This window comes from Dasypus novemcinctus, chromosome 19, assembly GCF_030445035.2.
Source record: "Dasypus novemcinctus isolate mDasNov1 chromosome 19, mDasNov1.1.hap2, whole genome shotgun sequence".
NCBI classification, from domain to species: Eukaryota; Metazoa; Chordata; class Mammalia; order Cingulata; family Dasypodidae; genus Dasypus; species Dasypus novemcinctus.
The window spans coordinates 78,285,542-78,311,206 of NC_080691.1; the positions used below are offsets into that span (position 1 = coordinate 78,285,542).

The 25,665-nt window shown below is 39.0% G+C and overlaps 1 protein-coding gene across 1 annotated transcript in view; it reads right to left on the bottom strand.

Annotated features, from left to right (window-relative positions):
• Positions 1 to 25,665, bottom strand: part of LOC101440025 (putative adhesion G protein-coupled receptor E4P) — a 45,901-nt gene that overhangs the window by 11,808 nt on the left and 8,428 nt on the right. The window contains exons 4-9 of the mRNA XM_058281063.2: positions 25,416 to 25,609; positions 21,259 to 21,417; positions 16,472 to 16,666; positions 11,850 to 12,085; positions 2,000 to 2,066; positions 732 to 823 (exon numbers count right to left, since the gene is read on the bottom strand). Coding sequence (XP_058137046.2) covers positions 732 to 823; positions 2,000 to 2,066; positions 11,850 to 12,085; positions 16,472 to 16,666; positions 21,259 to 21,417; positions 25,416 to 25,609 — 943 coding nt within the window. The remainder of the gene's footprint in view (positions 1 to 731; positions 824 to 1,999; positions 2,067 to 11,849; positions 12,086 to 16,471; positions 16,667 to 21,258; positions 21,418 to 25,415; positions 25,610 to 25,665) is intronic.

The window sequence follows — 25,665 nt, forward strand, 5'->3', positions numbered from 1 at the left end:
TCTCAACAGCTTTCATCACATATTAGGATGGCTTTTTACTTTCTTCAAGGCTTGGGACTATTTAGAATGTCCCACTGGCAGAATGCTAAAGAGATGAATTCATTTATAATGCTAGCATAATGTGATGCAATGTAATGTATATCTCAAATAATCATGTATAAAAGGTAACTGCTATATATATACAAACATGCATATTTAAGTGTGATATAATTAAACATATGCTCTAGTGTTTACAATATTAACATGAAGGCATTAGATTATAATTATATACTATGCTATTTATGTTATTAATTGCAATATATTTAACAATATAGACTACTGAAAATTACCCATTGTAAAAACACATCTGTGGCACTTGAATACACTGCTTAGTTTTAAATTCCACATTCATAAAGTTCCTCAAATCATAAATATGGGAAAAACTTCAGTCTTTTGTACTCTAACACATGGTCTCTTAACCTCAACACTATTGATATTTGGGGCCAAATAATTCTTGGTAGTGTGAAACTGCCCTGTACATTGTAACATATTTAGCAGCATTCCCAGCTTTTACTCACAAAACCACAGTAGCACTCCCACAGAGATAACAACCAAAAATGTCTCCAGATATTGCCAAATGTATCCTGAGGAACCAAATTATCCCTAGGTATGAAGTACTGCTTTAACTTTATGCAGCAAAGAAATCATGCAAAAACCATTTTCTGTGCATCGCTTCCTCCTTGCTTACCGACCTTGTGTTCTGCATTCTGGAGACTTCATTATTAAGAGAGCTAAGTTGGTCTCTTAAAATCCATAGAGTTATCAGATAGAGGGACAAGTTGATCTGTAGAAACGACATGAAGGCTAACCCTTAAAAAAGGCTTAGACTAAATTTTTATAATTAAATAGGAAATTGGTATAGGAATTTATTCTAGAAATTTATAAATATGTTTAAGATTTCTAAGACTTTCTTGAATCTTTACTAGATTTATGGTAATGTGGTCATTATTAAAATTAGGAAAATATAGAAAAATATTCAGAGGAAAATGGAATGGAATTAATTGGTAATTCCACAACACAGAGATTAATATTATTTCCATTTTGATACCCACCTTTTAAATTTTTTTCATTGTTTTTCCTTTTCATGCCAAAGCAAAAATTATGCACTGAACGTTTTACATGGCCATAAAATTTTCAGGTGGAAGAGCAAATTCATCCTCCAAACACATACTATCAAATCATTGATGAAATCCAAATAAGATCTATTGCCTTACCAATATAATTAGTTTCCCAGTTTTTATATTGTACGGTAGTTATATAGATATGTTGGCATTGGGGGGGCGGGTGGCCAAGAGTACCTGGGATGCTCTGTAATACTTTTGCAACTTCTTGTGGATCTTAAAAATTATTTCAAAAATCAAAAAAATCACGTAGTTATATAAGGTGGTTATATAGGTGAGTGTCTTTGTTCTTAGGAAATGTACATGGAAGTGTTAAGTGTTAGGAGAGCATGTTCATGCAATCTACTCTCAAACGTTTAGAAAACAGACAAACAGATAGATATAATTATATACATATATTTTATCTAGATAGAATGATAGGTGGATGGATGGATGGATGAAATTATATTAAAATGTGGTGAAATTCTAAAAGTTGGTAAATCTGGATATCTGAGTAGAGTGTATTTTGGATTTCTGTATATTATTTTTGTATATTTTTGCAACATTCCTTTAAGTTTGAAGTTATTTTAGAATAAAAAGAGGTTTAAAAAGCTAAGTCATCAAGAATGTGGGCAAGGTAAAATATAAGAAACTTAATTTCATGTAACTTTTCAGTTTGAACTCAGAAATGCTCTCTGTGACTCTTTCCTGGAATAACAGTCCATAACTTCATATGTTCTGCCTTGAGTCCAAGAACTTTAAAGAAAGTACAAACAGATCTTTATTCATTTATCTCATTGCCACATCAACAAAATATCATATTTTTAGTATTCAAAGTGAAGACAGTATTGTAAACCTACCAAAACAATTCCAAAAACAGGTCCCATGAAACTCCAGATAAATCCATTATGGAAGTTGAGCCAGCAGCTGGAAAAGAGAATGAATAAACAACTTCCCATCTCTACATAAAAAGAAACAAATAAACAGATTAAAAAAAAAACAAAACAAACAACCCTTTCCTAAACTGTGACATAAGGAGAAAACTCTGCATAGAAACTAGGTCAGGGAGAAATAAATAATAACAACAATAACACTAAAATCAAAATTAATAATGACTAACATTTATTAAAAACTTAACATCATCAATGCATTGAGCTCAGCTATTGGTACGTTGTCCTGCTTAATCATCTTCACAATTTTTTAAGGTAAATCTTATAATCTCCATTTTATTTTACTTATTATTTAGAATAAATAGCTCAAAGTTCTAAGAAAGCAAATCATTTACATATAATAATTTATTATGTCTCAGAACTCAATTACAAACTTGGAACAATGACTTTAGATAAACCAGAGTTTTTAAGCCTTACCACTACTGACATTTGAGGCAGGATGATGTTTTGTATTGGGGTTGAAAGCTGTTCTGTGCATGGTAGGGTGCTTGGCCGTACCACTGGCATCCACCCACTGGATGGCAGTAGCAACCCTAGTTGTGACAATCAAAAATCTCTGCAGACATTGTCAATTATCTCCAGAGGGCAACATCACATCTATTTGAGAATCATTGAGCTAGTCCATTAGCAAAGTAAATATATATTTGACTTTAGAAACTGTGGCATTATGGTTCAACTCTGACTTTATTCTGCAAACTGCAACATGACTTTTTCTCATGTTGTATTTCAAAAGATCTTGTGTAAGTAAATATAAATGAGTCTAACTCTGTTACCCTGGGGAGCATAAATTCCAAAGTAAGTCCCACTGACAGGGTACTGAATTCCTGAGCTTGTCTGCCCTCCTTTTATTTGAACCTATAATTATTACTACACTTGTTAAGTATATGCACCAGAAACTTAAATCTTTGGTCTGTTCACATACCTCTTGAGCCCTGAATCTCAGCAGAATTGCAACACTGACTCTTCAGTTCATTGGACTTATTCAGTACAACTAACAAGAGATGATGAGGGACAACACCCACCACAAGTAACAAAGTGTCTGCAAATACAGCAAGGTAGTTCCATCCATATGTTCCATGGGACCTAAGCCCGCTCCCAATTAGAAGTAGAATGAGTATCACCATCCCAAAATCCTCAAGAATGGGGAATGAACAATGTACTAAAACAGACTTATTATTATTCTATTATAGACTGTTTATTATCCTACCAATGGAAGAATTTGTATCAATGATATAAAGGCAGTAGTCATCAGAGATTCTGAGGGGAGGAAGAGGGAAGAATAGGTGTAACATGGGGACATTTTTGGGACATTGGAATTGTCCTGCAGGACACTGTAATGATGGATATAGGCCATTATGTCATAACCAATAAAATTTTGCAGGGCAGAGTATAAACTATAATGTACGCTATAGTCCACTGTTAGTAGCAGTGCTTCGAAATGTGTTCATCAATTGTAACAAATGTACCACACTAAAGAAAGATGCTGTTAATTTGGGAAAGTTTGGGAGGGGAAGGATTAGGGCATACGGGAATCGCCTATATTTTTTATGTAACATTTATGTAATCTAAAGCTTCTTTAAAAATAAAAATAAATAAATAATCCTGGTTGCTGGTTAGTTTTTATTTTTTATTTTTAGTTAGTTTTAATGTATACTCTTTTGTACATCATTTCTTTCCCAAAATCCAGCTCCGCCCTACATTCACGATTGTTCACTTCTTATTAGCTTTGCAAGTTTGAAGTTTTGTCAAAAGAAGGTATATTTGTAGCTGTGGTTGGGAAAATAATGCCCCCTCCAAAAAATGCCCACACCCTACTCTCCAGAACCTGTAAATATTAATAGGTTATCTTACATGATTAAAGAGACATTATATATGTGATTAAGTTAAGGACATTGAGATGGGGACATTATTTTATATAATCTGGATGGGCCTTATAAGGCCTACTGTCATTCAATTTGGGTTCACCTACTAGCATCTTCAAAGGTCCTACTGACAAATTGGTTCTTCTATAGGATCAGTGTTTGGGACTTGAAGGTGCACTTTGTAAGGATCAAGGGCACTTTGCAATCTTCATTTACCCACTGCTTTCCATTTCTTCATTAACACTTCACATCACTCGGAGATCTATTTATTTCCTTTATTCATCTGATTTATCAACTCTATCATCAACTGAGGAGTCAAAAGATGCCAATGTGGCTAAAGCCTAGCAAGTACTGGTAAAAAAGGAATGAGAGAAGATTGAAAATGTAGGCAGAGGCCATATTAATTAAAAGCCATTGGAGATTTTAATCAGGGGATAGGAGAAGTGCCAGGGTGGGTAGGATGACAGTTATGGTTTCAATTTTAGTCAATCTGGTGATGGACAGGGGCATTTTACCACAGTTCCACTAAGCAAAGTTCCTATCTTTACTAGACATTTGCATCTCCTTTTCTATGAATTGGTTAATTCATATTTACAACCCTTTTGGGGAATGTTGTCATTTTCCTATCAAATTGTAAGAGCTAGATAAAATGAGAATATTTATCATTTCTTTAATATATTGGTTTTCAAATATTTTCTCCAAATAAGGAAGAAGGGATCTCTCACTCAACCTGTTATCAAGATTCAGCCACATTATTGTATGTGGAACATCATTTTTTATAGGTGAATAATATTCCATTGCATGGACAGAACACATTTTTTTTATCCATTCATCCCTTGATGGACACTTAGGCAGCTTCCATTTTTGGCTCCTGTGGATAACGCTGCTGTGGACTCACATGTATGGGGTTTGCAGTGATGTTTCAAACCAGACCTTACAATGCTGGCCAAGCTGCCCCATGGAAGGGCACAGCCTGGGTCTTCTGATACCCACTCGTTTCACAACCTCTTGATTGTCAAATGAGATGCTGTAGTTGAAGGCAAATCAGAAAGAGAGAAAGAATGCTCAAAGTGATACAAAGATACAAGGGGCAGGGTAGCCAAGGAATATGGGCATGGAAACCTCAAGGAAACATATTCAGCCCTAGAATCTTCAGAAGGAAGACCAACTTGCCAATGTCTTGATTTTAGCTCAGTGAGACCCATGTTGGACCTTTTTCTACAGAACAGTAAGGTAGTAAACTTGCATTATTTTAATTACCAGTTTTAAGCTAATTTGTTATGGTGGTAAAAGAAAACTAATACAGTAAGATATGAAGAAATTATATATATATACACAATATATGACATTCAAACATTCCCTCCTCAGAACTCCTCACCACCACCACACTACTTAAATAACACCCCACATATATTCTTATTCCCCTAGTTTGCTTCTAATCAATAGTAACTCTGATGACTTGACATTTTATTTTGCATCTATTTGTTCATTGTTTGTTTTGTTTCCTGAGGTACCCTCAGCACCTATAATAGTGCTGGTAGTACATATTCAATAAATGTTTGTTAAATGAATAAATAAATAAACTAATCAATGAATCAATAAATGTGAGGCAATGTGGGCAAAGGGCTTGAATATACATTTCTCCAAAGAAGATGCACAAAAGGCCAAAGAGCACATGAAATGATGCTCAACATTATTAACAATTAGGGAATTGCAAATCAAAACCACATAGAGACACCACATCACACCCACAGGATGGTAATTATTTTAAAAATAGAACAAGTATTGGAGAGGATATGAAGAATTTGGAACTCCAGCACATTGCTTGTGGGTGTGACAGTTAGGATAATGTGTCAATTTGGTCAAGTAATTGTTCCCAGTTGTTTGGTCAAGCAAGCACTGAGCTAATTGTAATACAAGGACATTTATGAACTTTAGTCATCAGTGAGTTTACCTCATAGATGATTGATTACATCTATGATCAACCAGGGATTGCCATCAGCAATGAATGCTGTTGTATCCAATCCTTTGAATGTCTTAAAAGGGGAAGTGATTTCAGCGTTCAGAAAGAATTTCCCAGCTCATCTGTGGACAACCAATGTCTCCTGGAAACTCATCAAGGACCTTCTTTGGACTTTTATTGGAACCCCTGGTTTGCAGCCTGCCTGCAGAATCTGGACTTGTGCATCCCCACAATCACATGAGAGATTCATAAAATCTCATACTATTTACAGATATCTCCTGTTGATTGTGTTTCCCTAGAGAACCCTAAATAATACAGTGGGGATGTAAAATAGTGGAAAGCAATTTGGCAGTTCCTGAAAATGTTAAATACAGTATAATCCTATGACCTCATAATTCCACTTCTAGGAATATACCAAAGAGAGTGAAAACAGTCTCCAACAGATACTTGTACACCAATGTTTATAACAGTATTACTCACAACAGACAAAAGGTGAAAATAACCCAGGTGTCCATCAACAAATGAATGGATGCACAAAATGTACATATATATACCACATACATATATATATATATGATGGAAACTATTCACCCATAAAGAAGAGGTTATGAGATATGCTACAACATGGAACAACCTTGAAAATATGATGCTTGGTGAAATAAGCAAGGCACATAAGGATAAAAAATTAATGATATTGCTTATAAGAGATAACCAGAAATTGTAAGTTCAGAGAGACAGAAAGCAGATTAGAGGCAACTGTAGGGATGAGAGAAGAGGGGAAGGAGGTGGGTTTGTAAAAAATTTTCTTTTAAAAAGTGAGGTCAGACAACCAGCAAGATGGCGGCAGAGTAAGGAGATCCTAGAAATAGCTCCTGCTACAGGACAGTTAGTAATCACACAGCTATTTAAAACACCTGTTTGGGGACTCCAGGAAACCAGAAGAGCATCTTACATCATCCTTGAAGGAAAGGAAGGAGGAGACTGTCCATCTGCAGAGAAGATTCATGAGTAGAGTGCTCCACACTCCAGAGGACAGTGCCCATCCTCCACTGGAGGCACAAGGTGCCTCAGGAGCTGTACCATGGGAGGAATATTAAGTTCTACTACCGAAAATTGGGGGAGGAAGTGATGGTTGGGCACCAACTTTAGCTACTGATTAGTAAATTCAGCTGGCTAAAGTATAATTCTAAGAACAGCTGAGGTTTGAACCTGTTCAAGTTATAAAGAGTCCAGTATCCACCATTTAAATTTCACCCCTGGCACAAAGGAAGAGGGATGGACTGAAAATCACAGTGCTGTTAGGGAATGGCTTCTTTCCATGCAGATCAGATTGCAGCTCTAGCCTATGCACCAGTGCCATCTCCAGCAGGAAGGAAACTGAAGGGACCTGCGCCAGCCTCTCTGGAAAAATACAGGTCATACCATGCAGGTCTGTGATCATCCTACTCTGGTGACACAAACCACCCCTGGAGATATTCTGTGGCTGGAAGTAGAAGATCCATTTCTCAAAAACCAGAGGAAGAGATGGTTGCCCACCGATTTCGGCTGCTGATTAGTAAATTTGGCTGGCTAAAGTATAATCCTAAGAAAAGCTAAAATTTGAAACTGTCCAATTCAGAAAGAGGCCGGTTGCTGCCATTTTAACTCTGCCCCCAGCAAGAGGGGAAGTGGGGCTGACTGAAAATCACAGTGGAGGTAGGGACTGGTTTCTCTCATCCAGAATAACCTGCAGCCCTCGCCCAGGCTTTAGCCTCACCTCTGACAGGGAGGAACCAGGAACTAGGTAACTGCAGGTGCATTTGGCTGACATAGACTGAAAGTCAGAAGTTTACCAGGGAGAATGCAGTCATTTTGGACCTTCATTGCATAGAGTGCTGCCCAAACCTGCAGCTCCTTCCCTGCCCCAGGCAGCAGAGAAAGGCATGTGAACTTTCTTCAGTCTCTCTGGGCAACTAAAGAATAGGCCTGCATGACTTGCACTATTACAAATGACTGTGGCTCTGTCCTTACCACCCAGAAAAGGAGAAAGGTGGGAGGGCTTCATTGGTCCCTGGGACAATGAAGGCAGCTTAAGCCTTCACATCTTACAGCATCAGCTATCTCCTTGGCTCCTTCTACACAACCAGCAAGGGAGAAAGGGCAAGAAAACCCTAAATTAAAGAGAGAAACTGCATCCAGAAGAAATACATCTAGTAAGCCAGATGCCAAGGCACCAACAAAAAGTTACAATCCACACCAAAATACAGGGAGATATGGCCCAGTTAAAGGTACTAGGTAAGCCTCCAGATGACATAAAGGAGTTGAGATAACCAATCATAGATGTTCAAACAAATTTCCTTAATAAATTCAATTAGATGGCTAAAGAGATTAAGGATACTAAGGAGACATTGGGTGAGCACAAAGAAGAATTTGAAAGCATACATAGAAAAATAGCAGATCTTATGGGAATGAAAGATGCAATAAATGAAATTAAAAATACACTGGCATCTTATAGGAGCAGATTTGAGGAGGCAGAAGAAAGGATTGGTTAACTTGAAGAAATGGCCTTTGAAAGTGAACATACAAAAGAAGAGATGAAGAAAAGAATGGAAAAAAATAGAACAAGGTCTCAGGGAAGTAAATGACAGCAAGAGACATGCAAACATGTGTGTCATGGGTGTCCTAGAAGGAGGAGAGAAGGGAAAAGTGGCAGAAGGAATATTTGAAGAAATAATGGTAGAAAATTTCTCAACCCTTTGAAGGACATAGATATCCATGTCCAAGAAGCACAACATACTCCCAATTGAATAAATCCAAATAGAGCAACTCCAAGACACATACTAATCAGAATGTCAAATTCCAAACACAAAGAGAGAATTCTGAAAGCAGCAAGAGAAAAACAATGTATATCATATAAGAGATATCAATAAAACTAAGTGCTGATTTCTCATCAAAAACCATGGAGTCAGGAAGACAGTGGCATGATATTTTAAGATACTGCAGGAGATAAACTTCCAGTCAAGAATCTTATAGCTGGCAAGATTTTCTTTAAAAATGAGGGCAAGTTTAGAATATTCACAGATAAACAGAAACTGAGAGTTTGCAAACAAGAGATCAGTCCTGTAGGAAGTACTGAAAGTTGTGCTACAGTCTGAAATGAAAAGACAGGAGAGAAAGGTCTGGAAGAGAGTCTAGAATGGAGAGTATATCAATAAAAGTAACAAAGTGTCAAAAGAGTGGTGAAAATAAAATAAGACAGATAAAGCACAAATATTTAAGGATAAACTTAACCAATGATGCAAAGTACTTGCATCCAGAAAACTACAACTCATTGTTAAAAGAAATCATAAAAGACCTAAAAAACTGGAAGAATATTCCATGCTCATGGATTGGAAGACTAAATATCAAGATGTCAATTCTACTCAAATTGATACACAGATTCAATGTAATCCCAATAAAAATTTCATGAGAATTTGTTAAATAAATGGAAAATACCATTATCAAATATATTTGGAAGGGTCAGGGGTCCTCAATAGCCAGAAACATCTTAAAAATGAAGAGTGAAGTTGGAGGACTCTCACTTCCAGACTTTAAATCATATTGCCTAGCTATAGCAGTAAAACAGCCCGGTACTTGCATAAAGACAGACACACAGACCAATGGAATGAAACTGATGGTTCAGAAACAGTCTCTCACTTTTATGGTCAAGTGATTTTTGACAAGCCAGTCAAACTCACTCAACTTGGGCAGAACAGTCCATTCAACAAATGGTGCTGAGAGTACTAGATATCCATAGCCAAAAGAAGGAAAGAGGACCCTATTTCATACCTTATCAAAAAACTAACTCAAAATTTATCAAACCTAACTATAAAAGCAAACACCAGGGAATCGAGAGTGCCAACAACTGCAAGTGGGAGAATTGCATCCATCATCCATGTGGGAGCTAAGCCCCTGCTCGCTACAGAGGTAGAGTGGACATCACCATCCTGGGAGCCAGAGGATGGAGGAATAAAATATGGATTAGAGTGGACTTACTGATATTCTACTATAGAATTATTGTGACTAGTAATGGAAGAAATTGTAGCATTGATGTGGAGAAAGTGGCCACAGTAGTTACTGAGGGCAGGTAGAGGGAAGAAGAGATGTGATGTGGGGTCATCTTTGGGACTTGGAGTTGTCTTAAATGATACTGCAGGGACAGATGCTGACATTATATATCCTGGACTGGGGAGAGTGTAAACTACAATGTAAACTATAATCCATGCAGCACAGCAGTGCTTCAAATTGTATTCACCAAATGCAACGAATATGCCACAATGATGAAAGAGGTTGTTGATGTGGGAGGAGTAGGTGGGGTGTGTGGAGGGTATATGGGAACCTCTTATACTTTTTAATGTAACATTTTTTGTGATCTATTTTTCTTAAAAAAAATACCACTTAAAAAAAAAGAAAACAACCCTCAAGGACATCCAAACCCTAAAACAAACTTCAAGATAAAGAACTCAGTCAATTCTCTGACCTGAAGGACAATTGTAGTACCCCAAATAGCCACCAATGACAAACAGCTTGTCTAATCTTTTCTTCTAAAAACATTGCTTAGAAATGCCAAGATAGGTCATAATTTCAGTTTCTGCTTGTATCTAGGCTCCCTAAATTGGAATTTAAGACTGCAAATAAATGCCTCTGTTGCCTTGCAAATAAATAAATAAATAAAAGCAAGAACAGTAAAACTTCTAGAAGGAAAGGAGGAAAATATTTTCAAGACCTGGTCATAAGTGGCAGATTCTTAAAGAAGATAAGAAGAGTACTGAGATGGACTACTGATGTTTAATGCATGTAGAAGTTTTAATCAGCTTTACTGTAAAAGTGTGGAAATGTATAGAGCAGATGGTAACACATTATAATAAGGAACAGTTGGCTTATAAGTGGGAATGTGGCTGAAAAGGGTAGTCTAGGGATGTAAATGTCAATTGACAGATGCTAGAGAATAATCTAGGGACTGAATAGCACAGTTAACCCAAAGGTGGATGGGAATTGTGATTGATGGTACAGATGCAAGAGTGTCCTTTGTGAGTGAGAGCAGATGTACATCACTATTGCAAGAAGGTGGGAATGTGGAGAAGCATGGGAAAAAATACAATTGGAGTGACCTAGGGGCTGTGGTTAACAGTAATAATTTAATATTCAAGCATCTATGCCAAAGATATACTGTGTTGATAATGGGGGAGTTTGGAAAAGGTGTGCCAAATGTATACAATGAACCATAGTTAGTGATAATAGTCTGATGACATTATCTCCTAATCTGTAACAAATGTTCCACTACAGTGAGGTGTGTTGATAAAGAGGTGTTTTATGGGAATTCTACACATGTGCATGATTGTTTTGTAAGTTTACAATTTCTGTCATAAAAATATATTTTAAAAATAATAATTGGGTGGGTGGAGGAAAATATAACAAATGTAAGATAAGGATTACAGTTAGTAGTAAGATTTTGATGATATTCTTTTGTAATTTGTAACAAATGTTTCACAACATTCAAAGATGTTGCTGATGGGTTGATGTATGGGTCCCCTTTATGACGTTACGCATGTTTGCTTTGTAAATTCACAATTTTTACTATACACTTTTGTTTATGTATGTTCATGTATAAATGATATAAAAATAATAATAGAGTGAGTTGGGGGAAAACACTTTGGTTAGTAGTAGTATTTTGAGGATAGTTTTTAATCATTAGTTAAAAATGTTTCACAACAATCCAAGGTATTGGTGGTAGAGTGAGATATGAGGGTCCTCTATGTTGTTATGTATGTTTGTTTTGTAAGTTCACAACTATTACTATGTACTTGCTCTTTATGCATGTTTGTGTATGAGTGATATATTTCAATAAATTTTTTAAAATTTTAAAAAGGTGAGGTCATACATTCTCATGCATTCCTCATTCTAAAGTCATGCTTACTGAGTATGCGTTCCATAATTTTTGTATCCTACTCCTGCAGACACAGCCACAATCACAGCTGGAATCCCATAGCCAAAAGGGTACATGAACCTCTTCTTGAACTTCCCTGCACTGATGTAATTGGCCACCTTGAGGTTCCTGACAGTTAAAAAGAGCTGCAGCCCTTCGAGGAGCATCCAGGTGAAGGAAGCCAAGTAGAGGTAGTGCAATGCTCCTGCAATGATGGAACACAGAACCTGGAGTGGAAAAAAGATTTAAGAGTGTTTGGTGGGTGCATGTAGAACAATGTTCACCATAACTTTGGGCAACAATGATACATTTTCAATGGGAGAGCACCACAAAGTGCAAGATGCCTACACTCAGTTCTTATATCCTTGAGCCAGCTCATGGATGGGAAACTTATATCTTACAGAGGGTCAGTAGGCCACATTTATTTGTGAAGCTGGCCAGGTTTAGGGAATAGGCAGGGATTCTTTTTTTCCCTTCATTTTCTTTTAAATGTTACATTAAAAAAATATGAGGTCCTCATATACCCCCCACCCCACCCACGCCACTGCTCCCATATCAACAAACTCTTCCATCATTGTGGCACATCCACTGCACCCAGCGAATACATTCTGGAGAACTGCTGTAGCACATGGAGAGTGGTCCACATTGTAGTCCACACTCTCCCCCAGTCTACCCAGTAGGCCACGACAGGACACACAATGTCCAGCATCTGTCCCTGCAGCACCACCTAGGACAAATCCAAATCCTGCAAATGCCCCCAAACCATATCTCTTCTTCCCTCTCCCTACCATCAGCAGCCACGGTGGCCACCCTCTCCACATCACTACTATATTTTCTTCCCTTGATAATCAAAATAGTTCCCCAGTGGAACACCAGTAAGTCCACTCTAATTCAAACTCTATTCCTCCATCTTATGGACCTGGGATGGCTATGTCCAGTCTCCTTCTACATCAAGAGGGGGTTTAGATTCCACATGTATGATGGATGCAAATCTCCTGCCCTCAGCTGTAGGCACTCTTGGCTCCCTGGTGTGGTGGTTGACCCTCTTCACCTCCCTGTCGGCTGGCCATGGTAAGTCCAAGAGACCAGAGGGTAGGAGCTGCAAGTCTGCTGAGACCCAGGCCTTGGCTGTCACATGGACAGTTCAGAGATTCATGTCTCCTGAGTATGCACCAACCCAAACACCAACCACAGGTCCAGTAAAAGTGACCAAAGAGGCATGTGTAGAGAGGTTATATCTGAGTCCAACTCCTTCACTCTCAGGAACACAAACTCCAAAGAAGGGTCAACTGACATGGCCCTGAACTCCAGAGCCATCTGCCTTGACCATAGAACCTGTGGGTCACTGTAGCTCTCAGAAGAACCAGCACCTGGGTTTCCATCTACCTTGGCTGTCTCTGGTACCCTGCTGAGGCACGCGTAAGTATCACCCCTTGATGACCTCGCAAATCTTTTTTGGAGACTCTTGCCATATAAACTCACTTGTCCTTTCCACTTCCCCCTTTTTATCCAAAGTCAAAAAGCAGTTTTTAACACCTGATATTACATGTAGGCTGAGATATTCTGCTGGTCTGAGTTGACCTCTTTTTTCATGGTCCTTTTGTAGTTACATCATCAGCTGGTGCTTGGTAGTAACCTCTTGGTGCCAGAGAGGCTCATCCCTGGGAGTCATCTCCCATGCTAGGGGGGAAGGCAATGCATCTATATTCTGAGTATGGCTTAAAGAGTGGCCACATTTGAGCAACATGTAGGCTTTCAGGAGGTAACTCTTAGGCACCCCACAGCTATAGGCCTAGTTCATATTTCAGGCACACAGTCTCATAATCAGAGCCATCAGTATCAAGGGCTCATCGTTGGGCCATCCATCTTTATTGGGCTTTGCCATTGCACTTGGGGGATTGTTGTTCCATTGGGGAATGTGATAGAGCTCCCATGGTCAGGAATTCAGCACTCTCTCATCTGTCGTTTCCAACTGAAACCACTATAAGAATATCCAAACCTTTCTACATACCCTGTATATATACTCTGGAGAACTCTCTCCCAACCGTGTGCAGCCCACCAATGATACCCCACACAAGTGCTCCTCCCCTGCCATAGTTGAACCTCTCTGTAGTGCTAAACTTCTTCAAAAAGGAAGCCCAATATATTGCCAGGTTCCCTTAATAGAAAAATGGAATATAGTGATGGGTTTAAAGGTTAGATATAGAATACATAGAAATTTAGAAAAATTAAATAAAGGAAAAATAAATTGGGGTATCAAAGAAATGAAAAAATGAAAAAGCTTTGTTTTTGACTTTTTGCCTTTCATCACTGCTCCAGGTGTTGCCCTGTAGCAGTGTACAGTGGCAAGGCAATTTCTTCCATTTCTTCCTCAGTGTCTACCTCCTTTATTTCTTTTTTTTCCCCCTGATTATTAAGTTTCTCTTGACATAAGTTTTAAGTCACAGTAATCCACATATACAATATATGGTACTCCCACATATCCAACATCAAACTCTTTGTCCCTTCCCCAACAGTGATCTTTTTACATGTTCATATTATATTTGCTTAGGCAGGGATTCTGACTGAACTATCTTATCCTTCTAAAGGTAACACATGGTACTTAGCTCCAAGGGCTGCTTCCATGCAAGAATAAAACCCTAATATTTCCAGTGCTTTGGGTCTTTCAAAAAAGGCTGGAAATGTGGATTGTTATGCATAAGCTCTCAGTTTTTAAGTGTTTGTTACTATACTTTAAATTAGAGAACACTGAGAAGGGCCATCCTAAAACCAAGCTGGGGAATGGATGTGGCTCAAGTAGCTGGGCTCCCATCTACCATATGGGAAGTCCAGGGTTCAATTCCCAGTGCCTCTTGGTGAAGGCAAGCTGGCCTGCATGGTGAACTGACCCAAGCAGAGAGCTGGCCCACATAGAGTGCTGGCCCATACAGGAGTGGAGAGCTGGTGCAGCAAGATGATGTAACAAAAATAGGCACAGAGGAGAGACAGTAAGAGACACAACAGACCAGGGAGCTGAGGTGGCAAAAGAGATTGAGTGCCTTGCTCCTACTCCAGAAGGTCTCAGGATCACTTCCCAGTGCTGCCTAAAAAGAGGACAAGCAGACACAGAAGAACATGCAGCAAATAGACACAGAAAGCAGATAATGGGGGTGGGGGGATAAATAGGTATTAAATAAATCTTTTTTAAAAGCTGGTCTAATTAGGACTGAGAAACAATTTTATGGACTTTGGTTTACATTCACCTTGCTCATGTATGATTCCACTTATATGAAATATCTAAAATAAGCAAACTAATAATGAATGAAAGTAAATTAGAGGTTCTTGGGAACTGAGAAAGGGGAGATAGAGTTATTGCTTAATAGGTAAAAAGTTTCTTTTTGTGGTCATGAAAAGGTCTTTTTAATGAATAGTGATGATGATAGCACGCCCTTGTAAATGTAATTCATGCCACTGAATTTTACACCTAAAATGGTTAAAATGGGAAATTTTGAGTTGTGTATGTTACCACAATAAAAAAATAAATAAATAAAAAATCACCTAAGAGAGATGAAAAGCCAAAAGACTTCAATTTAAGAAAGTACCAAAAGATGACCCAACAACCTTAGCACAGCAGGTTATCCTGAGCCATAGCCACAAATTATCATATAAATTTCCTCCTCCATAAGGGAGTATGATTTGCATTGTTTACTATGGAGACCACTAGATACACACGGGGCCATTCAAATCTAAATTAACTAAAATTAAGAAAAATTAAAAATTCAGTACCTCAGTTTGCAGTAGCCACATTTCAAGTCCTCAGGAGCTACATTTGGCTAGTGACTACCATATTGGAAAACACAGATATAGAACATTTCTATGATCACAATAAAGTCTATTGGAAAGAGTTTTTCTAGGTTTTGGTAAAGAAGGCAACTGCATTCCATGAACTAGGTGAGGGACACTTGGACCCTTGACTTAAATCTCACAACAACTCACTGTATGATTTCAGCAAACATATTCAGTGTGCTTCATCCTCAGGTTCCCCATGTTTAAATAAACTAATCTCTGTTCAAGTTCACAGGGTGGTGGGAACGTGGAAAAGCATGGGAAAAATACAATTAATGTAACCTACGGACTATAGTTAACAGCAATACTGTAATATTCTTACAGCAATGCCAAAGATGTACTGTGTTAATAGTAGGGCGATTTGGAAAAATATGCTAAATATTGACTATTGACCAGAGTTAGTGGTAATAGTCTGATAATATTATCTCATAATTTGTAACAAATGTTCATAATGGTGGGGTGTGTTGGTGAAGGGTTGTTGTATAGGAATTCTACACATGTGCATGATGATTGTGTAAGTTCAAAGTTCTTTAATAAAAATATATAAAAAATTAATTAATGTGACTAGATCTCTGGTTTTCACCATTTTATGGCCAGGGAACTCTTCATTCTAACACTCTTGCCCAGAAACCCACCACAAAAGAAAAATGGGCAGGTATTGGCAGTGAAAGGGGTGGGCTGTAAAACCAACTTCTTACATCCTCCAGTGCACCTCTTGGAATCCCATGGAACACTGGAAAGCAACAGGATATTTTAACAGAAAAGTGAATTTCAGCTAATTCTCCTACCTTGGGCTTAGTTCGGTCAATACCGATGAGGAAGAGTAGGTGGGCCAGGAAGAGGCAGAGTGAGAGCTGCAGGTGAAGGGACGTGCTGGTGTTCTGGATGAGTCGGCAGAGAAGGAAGGTGAGGGCTGCGAGGAGGAGGCACAGCAGGGAGAGGCTCAGCCCCACGTAGGTGACCACAGTCAGCACAAAATCTTCCTGGATCCAAGGAGAGAAATCATGATGGTCACTCCTTCCCATCCTCCTTTGCATTCAAACTAATTCTGCATGGTTCACCAAAGTCCTTTCCTGTGGGAAAGTCACTAGTTATAGGCTCTTTAGACCTGAATCTGGATTTATGTGTAATGAGGTGACATTTCCCCTTGAAAGTCAGTACTCGTCTATGAAGACCAAAAATGGATTTCACCTCTGGACATGAAAAAAAGAGAACTTTCCTCTACTTTGGGGAGCTCAAGACCCCAGTTGACATCAGACCATTGTTTCTGCAGGTCAGGGAGATAAGCTTCCATGTCACCATTAGCTCGTTCAGCTCCGAGCTCTGTAGGACAGACTCCTAGATATACAGATATTTCATCACCCTGCCCTGTCAATTTGCCCACACATGTGCCAGTAAAGGACCAGACTGGAGTTGCAATAGCTGTCCAGCGAACCATTAAAATGTCACTGGCAATGTGATGAGGTCAAAAACTACCTTTATCAGAACTCTTCTCAGGTAGAACTTGGAATGTGATTAAACAGCATAAGTCACTTGGAAAAGGATGGTATGATGGAATTATGTCCACCAGAAGATATGTTGAAGCTCTATCCCCTGCTACCTGTGAATGTGACCATAATTAAAAATAGAGCCATTGCAATCAGTTAAAATGAGGTCATCCTAAGGTTCAGTGGGCCCCTAATCCAAAATGACTGGTGCCCTTACGTGAATACAAAATTTGGACACAGACAGCAAGATACCATGTGATAAATTGAGATTGGAGGGTTGCATATGCAAGCCAAGGATCTTCAAGGATTTCTGATAACCACCAAGAGTAATAGGCAATGAAGTATTCTCTCCTACATGTTTCAGAGGGAGCACAGCCCTGCTGAAACCTTATATACTTATGGCCTCCAGAACTCTGAAATTAAAGATGTATGCTGCTTTAAGCCACCCGAGTTAGGGTACTTTTTTACATCAGTCCTAGAAATTGAATAATACCAGTCCCCAAGAAGTGTTCTTGAGTTTTAGTAGATTGTTGCTACACCTCAGTCAAGGTTCCAAATATATCAACCTAACTGGTTCCATTGTAATAATATTTATTTTTGGACCTAAACCAGTGTCACCCAGCTTAGCCATTCACCAAATGCAATGGACACTGCTGGTAGCTCACTGAGTTCCTTTTATATATATATACACACACACACACACACACACACACACACACATATACACATGAATATATATACAAACATATATATAGTCTTTTAAAAAATACACATAGATAAAAAAAATGTTACATTAAAAAATAGAATGGGCAGTGGACTTGGTCCAGTGGTTAGGCCACATGGGAGGTCTGCGGTTGAAACTCCGGACCTCCTTGACCAGTGTGGAGTTGGCCCAGGCGCAGTGCTGATGCGCACAAGGAGTGCCGTGCCACGCAAGAGTGTCCCCGCATAGGGGAGCCCCACAGGCAAGGAGTGCACCCCATAAGGAGAGCTGCCTAGCGTGAAAGAAAGTACAGTCTGCCCAGGAATGGCGCCGCACACACGGAGAGCTGACACAACAAGATGACGCAACAAAAAGAAACACAGATTCCCGTGCCACTGACAACAGAAGCGGACAAAGAACACGCAGCAAACAGACACAGAGAACAGACAACTGGATCAGGGGGAGAAGGGGAGAGAAATAAATAAAATAAATCTTAAAAAAATATATAAGAGGTTTCCATATACCCCACACCCCCACACCTCCCACATCAGCAACCTCTTTTATCACTGTGGAACATTCATTGCATTTGGTAAGTACGTTTTGGAGCACTGCTGTACCACATTGATTATAGTTTATATTATAGTTTACACTCTCCCCCAGTCCATTCAGTGGTTTATGGCAGGGTATATAATGTCCAGCATCTGACCCAAGAGGTGGAAAGGACATCACCATCCAAGGGTCCACAATGTCGTGGAATAAAATACGGATTAGAGAGGACTTCCTGGTATTCTAAGAACTATTGTGACTTTAGCAATGGAAGAAATTGTATCATTGATGTGGAGACAGTGGCCACAGGAGTTCCTGAGGCCAGGGAGAGGGAATAAGAGATGTGATGTGGGGGCATTTTCAGGATTTGGAGTTGATCCAGTTCCTTTTAATCATGCTGGTGATATGCCATTCTCCAAGCGCTGTGTTTTGCTTCTCTTAACTCAGAGCTAACCCCTCTGGAACACAGCTCAGCAGTCCCAGTCAGCTAGCCAATCTTACCCATTGCCTGTTTATGTATGTCCCACAAGCTAAAAATTATTTTTACTATTAAAAATGGTTGGAAAAAAGTGAAAAGAAGCATATTTCATGACACAAGAATTACATGAAACCACATTTCATTGTCTGCAAATACAGTTTCATTGGAACACAGCCACACTCATATGTTTCCATATTGTCTATGGCTGGTTATGTGCTGCAAAGGCAGAGCTGAGTAGTTACAAGTGAGAATACATGGCCTGCAGAGTACAAAGTGTTTATGCTCTGCCCATTTATAGAAGAGGGTTTCCTCCCCTGCTCTGGAATATTGCTCTTGACTGACTGGTGCTAGCTTGCCCAGAGACAGCAAGGAGATTATGCCCCACAGAGGAGGTTGATTCCACCAAGACTGAACAATAAGGGATATAAATGTCCAGCCCCCTGCTTGAAAGTAGGGTACACACCCAGAGATCCCTGTGGGATCTGATGGAGCCTAGAATTTAGTTTAGTCCCTGCCCTAATTAGCTGCCCTCACTCCCCTGATTTTACCTAAGAGGCCTCCCTCAATAAATCATTTGTATAAGAATCCTTATCTCGGGGAACTCAACCTAAGATGCCAAATTACTTTCAGCCCAAATATTCCCTTCTCATTAAATGGACCCTAAAGCTCCTCTTCAGTACCTTACCCTACCCCTTTTACTCCTGGGACTCCCTCTTGCCCTTGTACACTCCACTTCTAGTTTCCATTGCATTTACCACTTTCCAAAATATAGTATAATTCACTTACTGCTTTTATTTAAAAAAACCTTTAGATTACATAAATGTCACATCAAAAATATAGGTGATTCCCATATATCCCATCTCCTACCCCACTAACAACAACTTTTGTTAGATAATTTGCTTATTTTATGTATATTATTTGCTGCCAATTTCTCCCTGCCTACAAGGGCAGGGAACTTTGCCTAGCTTGTCCAACACACCGGGAATGCACTTGGCAGAAAGAAATGCAAATAAAATTGTTTTGTGAATGAATTAGGTTGTAAAATGCAAATCCCAGACCCACACGAGAAGATTTCAGAATTGGAATCTCTTGGGGATAGAGGCAGGAAATCTGCACTTTTAAACAAGTGTCCCTTGGTGATTTTTGGAAACAGAAAAGTATGAGAAGCACTTAATAGTTTTTACTTGGTCAAATTTCCAGCAATGTATACTGAAAATTTTCAAAGGCTTTCAGAAAAAGAGAGATTGCTTTAAAATATATCAAGGCCCAGTGGTTAGGGCGTCCATCTACCACATGGGAGGTCCACGGTTCAAACCCCGGGCCTCCTTGACCTGTGTGCAGCTGGCCCATGCACAGTGCTGATGCGCACAAGGTGTGCCCTGCCATGCAGGGGTATCCCCAACATAGGGGAGCCCCATGCGCAAGGAGTGCACCCGTAAGGAGAGCCTCCCAGCGCAAAAGAAAAGTGCAGCCTGCCCGGGAATGGTACCGCACACATGGAGAGCTGACACAACAAGATGACACAACAGAAAGAAACATAGATTCCCATGCCGCTGACAACAACAGAAGCGGACAAAGAAGACGCAGCAAATAGACATAGAGAACAGACAACCAGGGTAGGGGGGAAGGGGAGAGAAATAAATAAATAAATCTTAATAAATAAAATAAAAAAATAAAATATATCAAAATGCTATCAATGTAACATTATTCAGGCATAAAAAGGAGCGAAATTTTGACACATGTGACAACATGGATAAACATTAAGACATTGTGTTGAGCAAAATAAGCCAGGCACACAAGGACAAATATTGTACAATCTCACGTACATGAAATAATTAAAATATGCAAATTCATAAAGTCAGAAACTGGAATAGAGATTACCAGGGGACTTAATGCATAATTGGTACTAAGTTTCTATCTAGAGTGAAGGAAAAGCTTTGGTAATGAATGATGTAATGGTAAAATGAACTTGTGAGCATAATTAACACCACTGAATTACATATTTAAATGTGGTTAAAAGGGGAGATTTTAGGTTGTATATATGACACTAGAATAAAGTGTTTTAAAAACCCCTAGGACTGTGCAACACTAATAGTGAACCCTAACATAAACTATAATTAGTAATATGATTATAATAATATCGTTTCATCAATCATAACAAAGTTACCATACCAATAACAGGGAAAATGGAGAGGAAGGATTATATGGGGCTGTATTTTCTCCATGGTTTTTCTGTAAACCTACAACTTCTCAGTTACATTTGAAAAATACTAAAAAAATTGTAATCGATGCTGTTTATATGGAATTTGGAAATATTCTATTTCAATGGAATGTAAATTTATTTACCATAGTAGAGAATACCTGTAATTGGATTGATGCCATAAGTATGGCAAAGCTGGAGAGGTGGTTGCAGCTGCAAAGGGTTTGGTTTTCATCAGAAGAAATGACTTCACAGCCTTCATTAGACCAGGAAGAACCATGCCAGTAGACACAGATGGCTTTTTCATCTTCTTTTTTGACCTGGACAATAATCACATTACCTCTTAATCCAGTCATTTAACAGCTAACATTTAGTGATGATTTTTTACATTATGTCTTATTTAATTCTTGCAACAACCCATGACTTAGGAATGCATAGACCCATTTACTAAGTGGAAAATGAAGTTTAGACCCCAGTATCCCATAAGCACTGGAGAGGATCAGATTCCAGGCAAGGAATAACTCCATTAATTTATCTTCAAAGCAACCTATGATGTAAGCACTAGTACCTTCTTCATTTTACAGATTGGAAGATGGAGGCACAGAGATGTTAAATAATTTGCCCCCGGATATGGTAAGTACACATAGTTTTGGCTTACTTGTTCTTTGATTAATAGCAAAAAAAAAGGTTTCCCCCTCTTATGCTTCCTAACTGAAACAACATATTTAATACTAGCCTCAATATATCTCATTAGGGAGCTATAAAAGAGGTCACAACCCACCCTTTGAAGCAGTCACCCAATCACACCCATAACACTTGATTAAGGGTTGGAGGCAAAAACCTGTTTCTTCCCTTAATTCGCGGTATAGGGCTGCTTGAAAATTCAAAGAAAATATCCCATCTTTAGCCAAGAGCTGGAAAGAGGGAAGATGATGTCTGCATGTTGTTTAGCCTTGTCACAGGATGTAAAGGGGAGTCTTGAACCCCCATTTCATTGTATTTTTAAAATTCGATGCAGGTCAGGCCCAGAGGGTAATACGTAATGCATGTGCTAGGGAGCAGGCACTATTTTGAATGATTTATCTATAGTAACTCATTTAAATCTCATATCAACAAGACACACTGCTGCCAGCAGCTCCAGTTTGTTAGGGTGAGTCACAGAAGGGTGGGAAACTTTCTGAATAAGTGAGTGGGAGAGAAGTTGGAATTTGAACCCCAGCTGTTTGGTTTCAGAGGCACTACTACCCCTGTAGTCTAATTTTTCAAAGATTTATTTTATTTATTTATTTCTTCCCCCCCCACCCCCCACCTCACTGTTTGCACTTGCTGTCTGCTCACCATATCTGTTCATTGTGTGATCATTTCCTCTTTTTAGAAGGCACCAGGACTTGAACCCAACACATCCCATGTGGGAAGGAGACACCTAATCACTTGAGCCACCTCCACTCCCTGCTTGTTGTATCTTTCATTGTGTTTCCTCATTAGGTCTCCTCATTGCATCATCTTGTTGAGCTGTCATGTCAGCATGTTGTCTTGTTCATCTTTAGGAGGCACCAGGAACCATATCTGGGACCTCCCATATGGTAGGTAGATGCCCAATTGCTTGAGCCACATCTGCTTCTTCCCTGTAGCAGTTTTAAAAATGTCCACAAATTCTTGGACACTACTTCAAATATGTGAAGCATACTTCCCCTTACCTTGAGCATGGACTTAGGGAATTGCCTTTAACAAGTAGGATTAGGCAGATGTGACAGTGTGTGTTATAAAAACCACTGTGGCTTCCTACTTTTTCTCTCTTTCTCACAGATCACTCACTAGAAAAGTTGCACATTTACAGAAATGTCATGCATGAGATATGTAAATCACAGACTTCCATTAACCTTCCTATTACTAACACCTCGCAATAGTGTACTTGCAAATTGTACTATTAACTATAGTCCATTGTTTACAGTATGGTTCATTGTGTTGCATATACCTGTGGTTTTTCTTTTAATGTTTATTTTATTAACGTATATATGTGTAATTCAGTGCTGATAATTACATTTACAAAGTTGTGCTACCATCACCTCCATCCATTATCAAAAATTACAATCAACCACGAGAGAAATTGTGTACAATGTAAGCATTAACTCCCTATTCCTTATATCCAACCCAGCCCCTGGCAACTTCTATTCTAGATTCCAACTTTTTGAGATTGGTTATTCTAATGATTTCATATCAGTGAGATCATATAATGTTCGACCATTTGCATCTGGCTTATTTCACTCAAAAAACTCAAGGTTTATTGATGTTGCTACATGTGTTAGAACTTCAGTCCAAGTTACCAATGAAAATGCTGCAACAGCTGCCTTGCACTACTCCATGGCCTCCATAGGAGGGGTCTTGCCGACCTGAGGTTTCTCCTGAGTGCTGTGCCAGGTCCTGGGCTGGAGAAAGCAGGAGGCCTGGCTGAGGTTGACTTTGAATTGCATATTCTGTGCAGAAGACTGATTGTCCTCAACCCCTTCCTCCACCATCTTAGACTCTCTAACACACTCAGGCATCTCAACAGAGGCACGGGTTCCCAACGGACCCCTGAGAACCAGGGAGGCCTTCCCTTGAACCCCAAACAAGACATTTCAAAGTTCTGCTAGCAGAACCAGGTGTTTCCTAACAAGTCAACCATCTGAGGACAGATCAGGGCTGAATTCCATCTGAAACTCAACAGTGAGACAGGGGTCTCCCATACACATACGCAAAATGGCTCATGGTTTATGCACAGAAACAATTAGACTACACAGACTCATAGGGTCAGAATCTAGAATTCAGTTTACCAGGCAACTGGGTGGGGATAAGGAATGGGAAGTTAAAATATAACATGTACAGGGTTCCTATTGGGAATGACGGGTGGTGATGATGGTAGCACAACACTGTGAACATAATTAACAGCACTGAAATATGTAGCTGCACATGGTTAAAAGAGAAAACGTTATGTTTTATGTATGGTAACCCGAAGTTAAACCATGGCCTATAGTTAACAGCACAATTTAAGCGTGTGCTGTCATCAGTTGCAGGAAATGTTTCACAATAATGCTCACTGTTGCTGGCAGAATAGTGTATGGGAATCCTGTATTTCTGTATGATTGTTCTCTATACCCACACTCCTGTAATAAAAATAAACTAAAATTTTAAAAAAGAACTTCAGTCCATTTTTACAGCTAATTAATATTCCACTGTATGTATATACCATACTTTTTATCCATTCATCCATTGATAGACACTTGGGTTGTTCCATCTATTGGCCATTGTGAATAACACTGCTATGAACATTGGATCAGTTACTCTTGAGGAATCCCACATGATGTTATGAGGTTGCTCAAACTACCTTTTGGCGAAACTCAAGCAGCAAGAGGTCTCTTGCCAACAGTGATATGAGTGAACCATCTTGAAAGTAGATTCTTCAGCCCCAGCAAAGCCTCCAGATAATACAGCCCTCATCATCATCTTGATGGCAACCTCATGAAAGACCCTGAGCAAGAACCACCCAGCTAAGTCATTCCCAAATACCTGGCCCACAGAAGCTGAATGAGTTGATGAGGTTTTGTTGTTTTGTGATGCTAAATTCTGGTATAATTTGTTACACAGCAATGGAGAAGTAACACAGCCTCCTTGCAGAAATGGGAGCCATCTCTAATTTCCGTAAAATTCCACAGCCTCAGACGATTTTCTGTTGGAATGTACTTAGTATAGTCCCTTGGTATGGCACTTAGTAAGCAATGCAAAAAAAGTTAATGACTATTATCCATATTATCATGCTAACTCTGTATTTGTTCCCTTTTATGAGTGTAGGCTACAATATTGTCTGCAGTCCATGCTTGGTGGCAATGCTCCAGATGTGTTCATCAATTGTAGTGAATGGACCACAATAATGAAAGAAGTTGTTAATGTGGGGAAGGGTGGGAGGTGTGGGGACTGGGGCATGTGGGAATCCTTTATATTTTTGTGTGTAACATTTGGTGTAATCTAAATATCTTTATAAAAAATTTTAAAAATCACTTTAAAAAATAAGTAACCTCAGAATGATCACCTTCTTCAGGTGAGATCTGACCAATCCAGAGCCTGTGTGGATACTTGAGGTATTAGAACACAATTTTTCCATAGTCATAGCACATTCTTGGCTCTTTTTGACTTTTCCATCTCCTTCTTCCAAACTCTTCTAAATGAGAGAGAACTATTCTTAGATTTAAAGACTTCTTACCCATGGATTCATTTGCATGGAAACATACCATTTGTTACAATACCCCTACATATTTAATCAAGTCACCTGGTTTTAACATACTTGCTTATGATGAAACGTGAAGTTAATGGACTTGGAAAGTGGTCCATTCTTCATAGATGCCATTGTTCCACTTACTACCTTGGAGTTCAGGTAGAAATTACGCAACTTTCCCTCCGTTATTAGATTTTCCTCAGAAACAAAGGTCTCATCAATGATGGAGCCAATAGAAGCATAAGATATAAATGCAACAACACCTGTGATAAAGATGAAAACACCACTCAATTTCAATAATGTCTATTTAGTGGTAAAT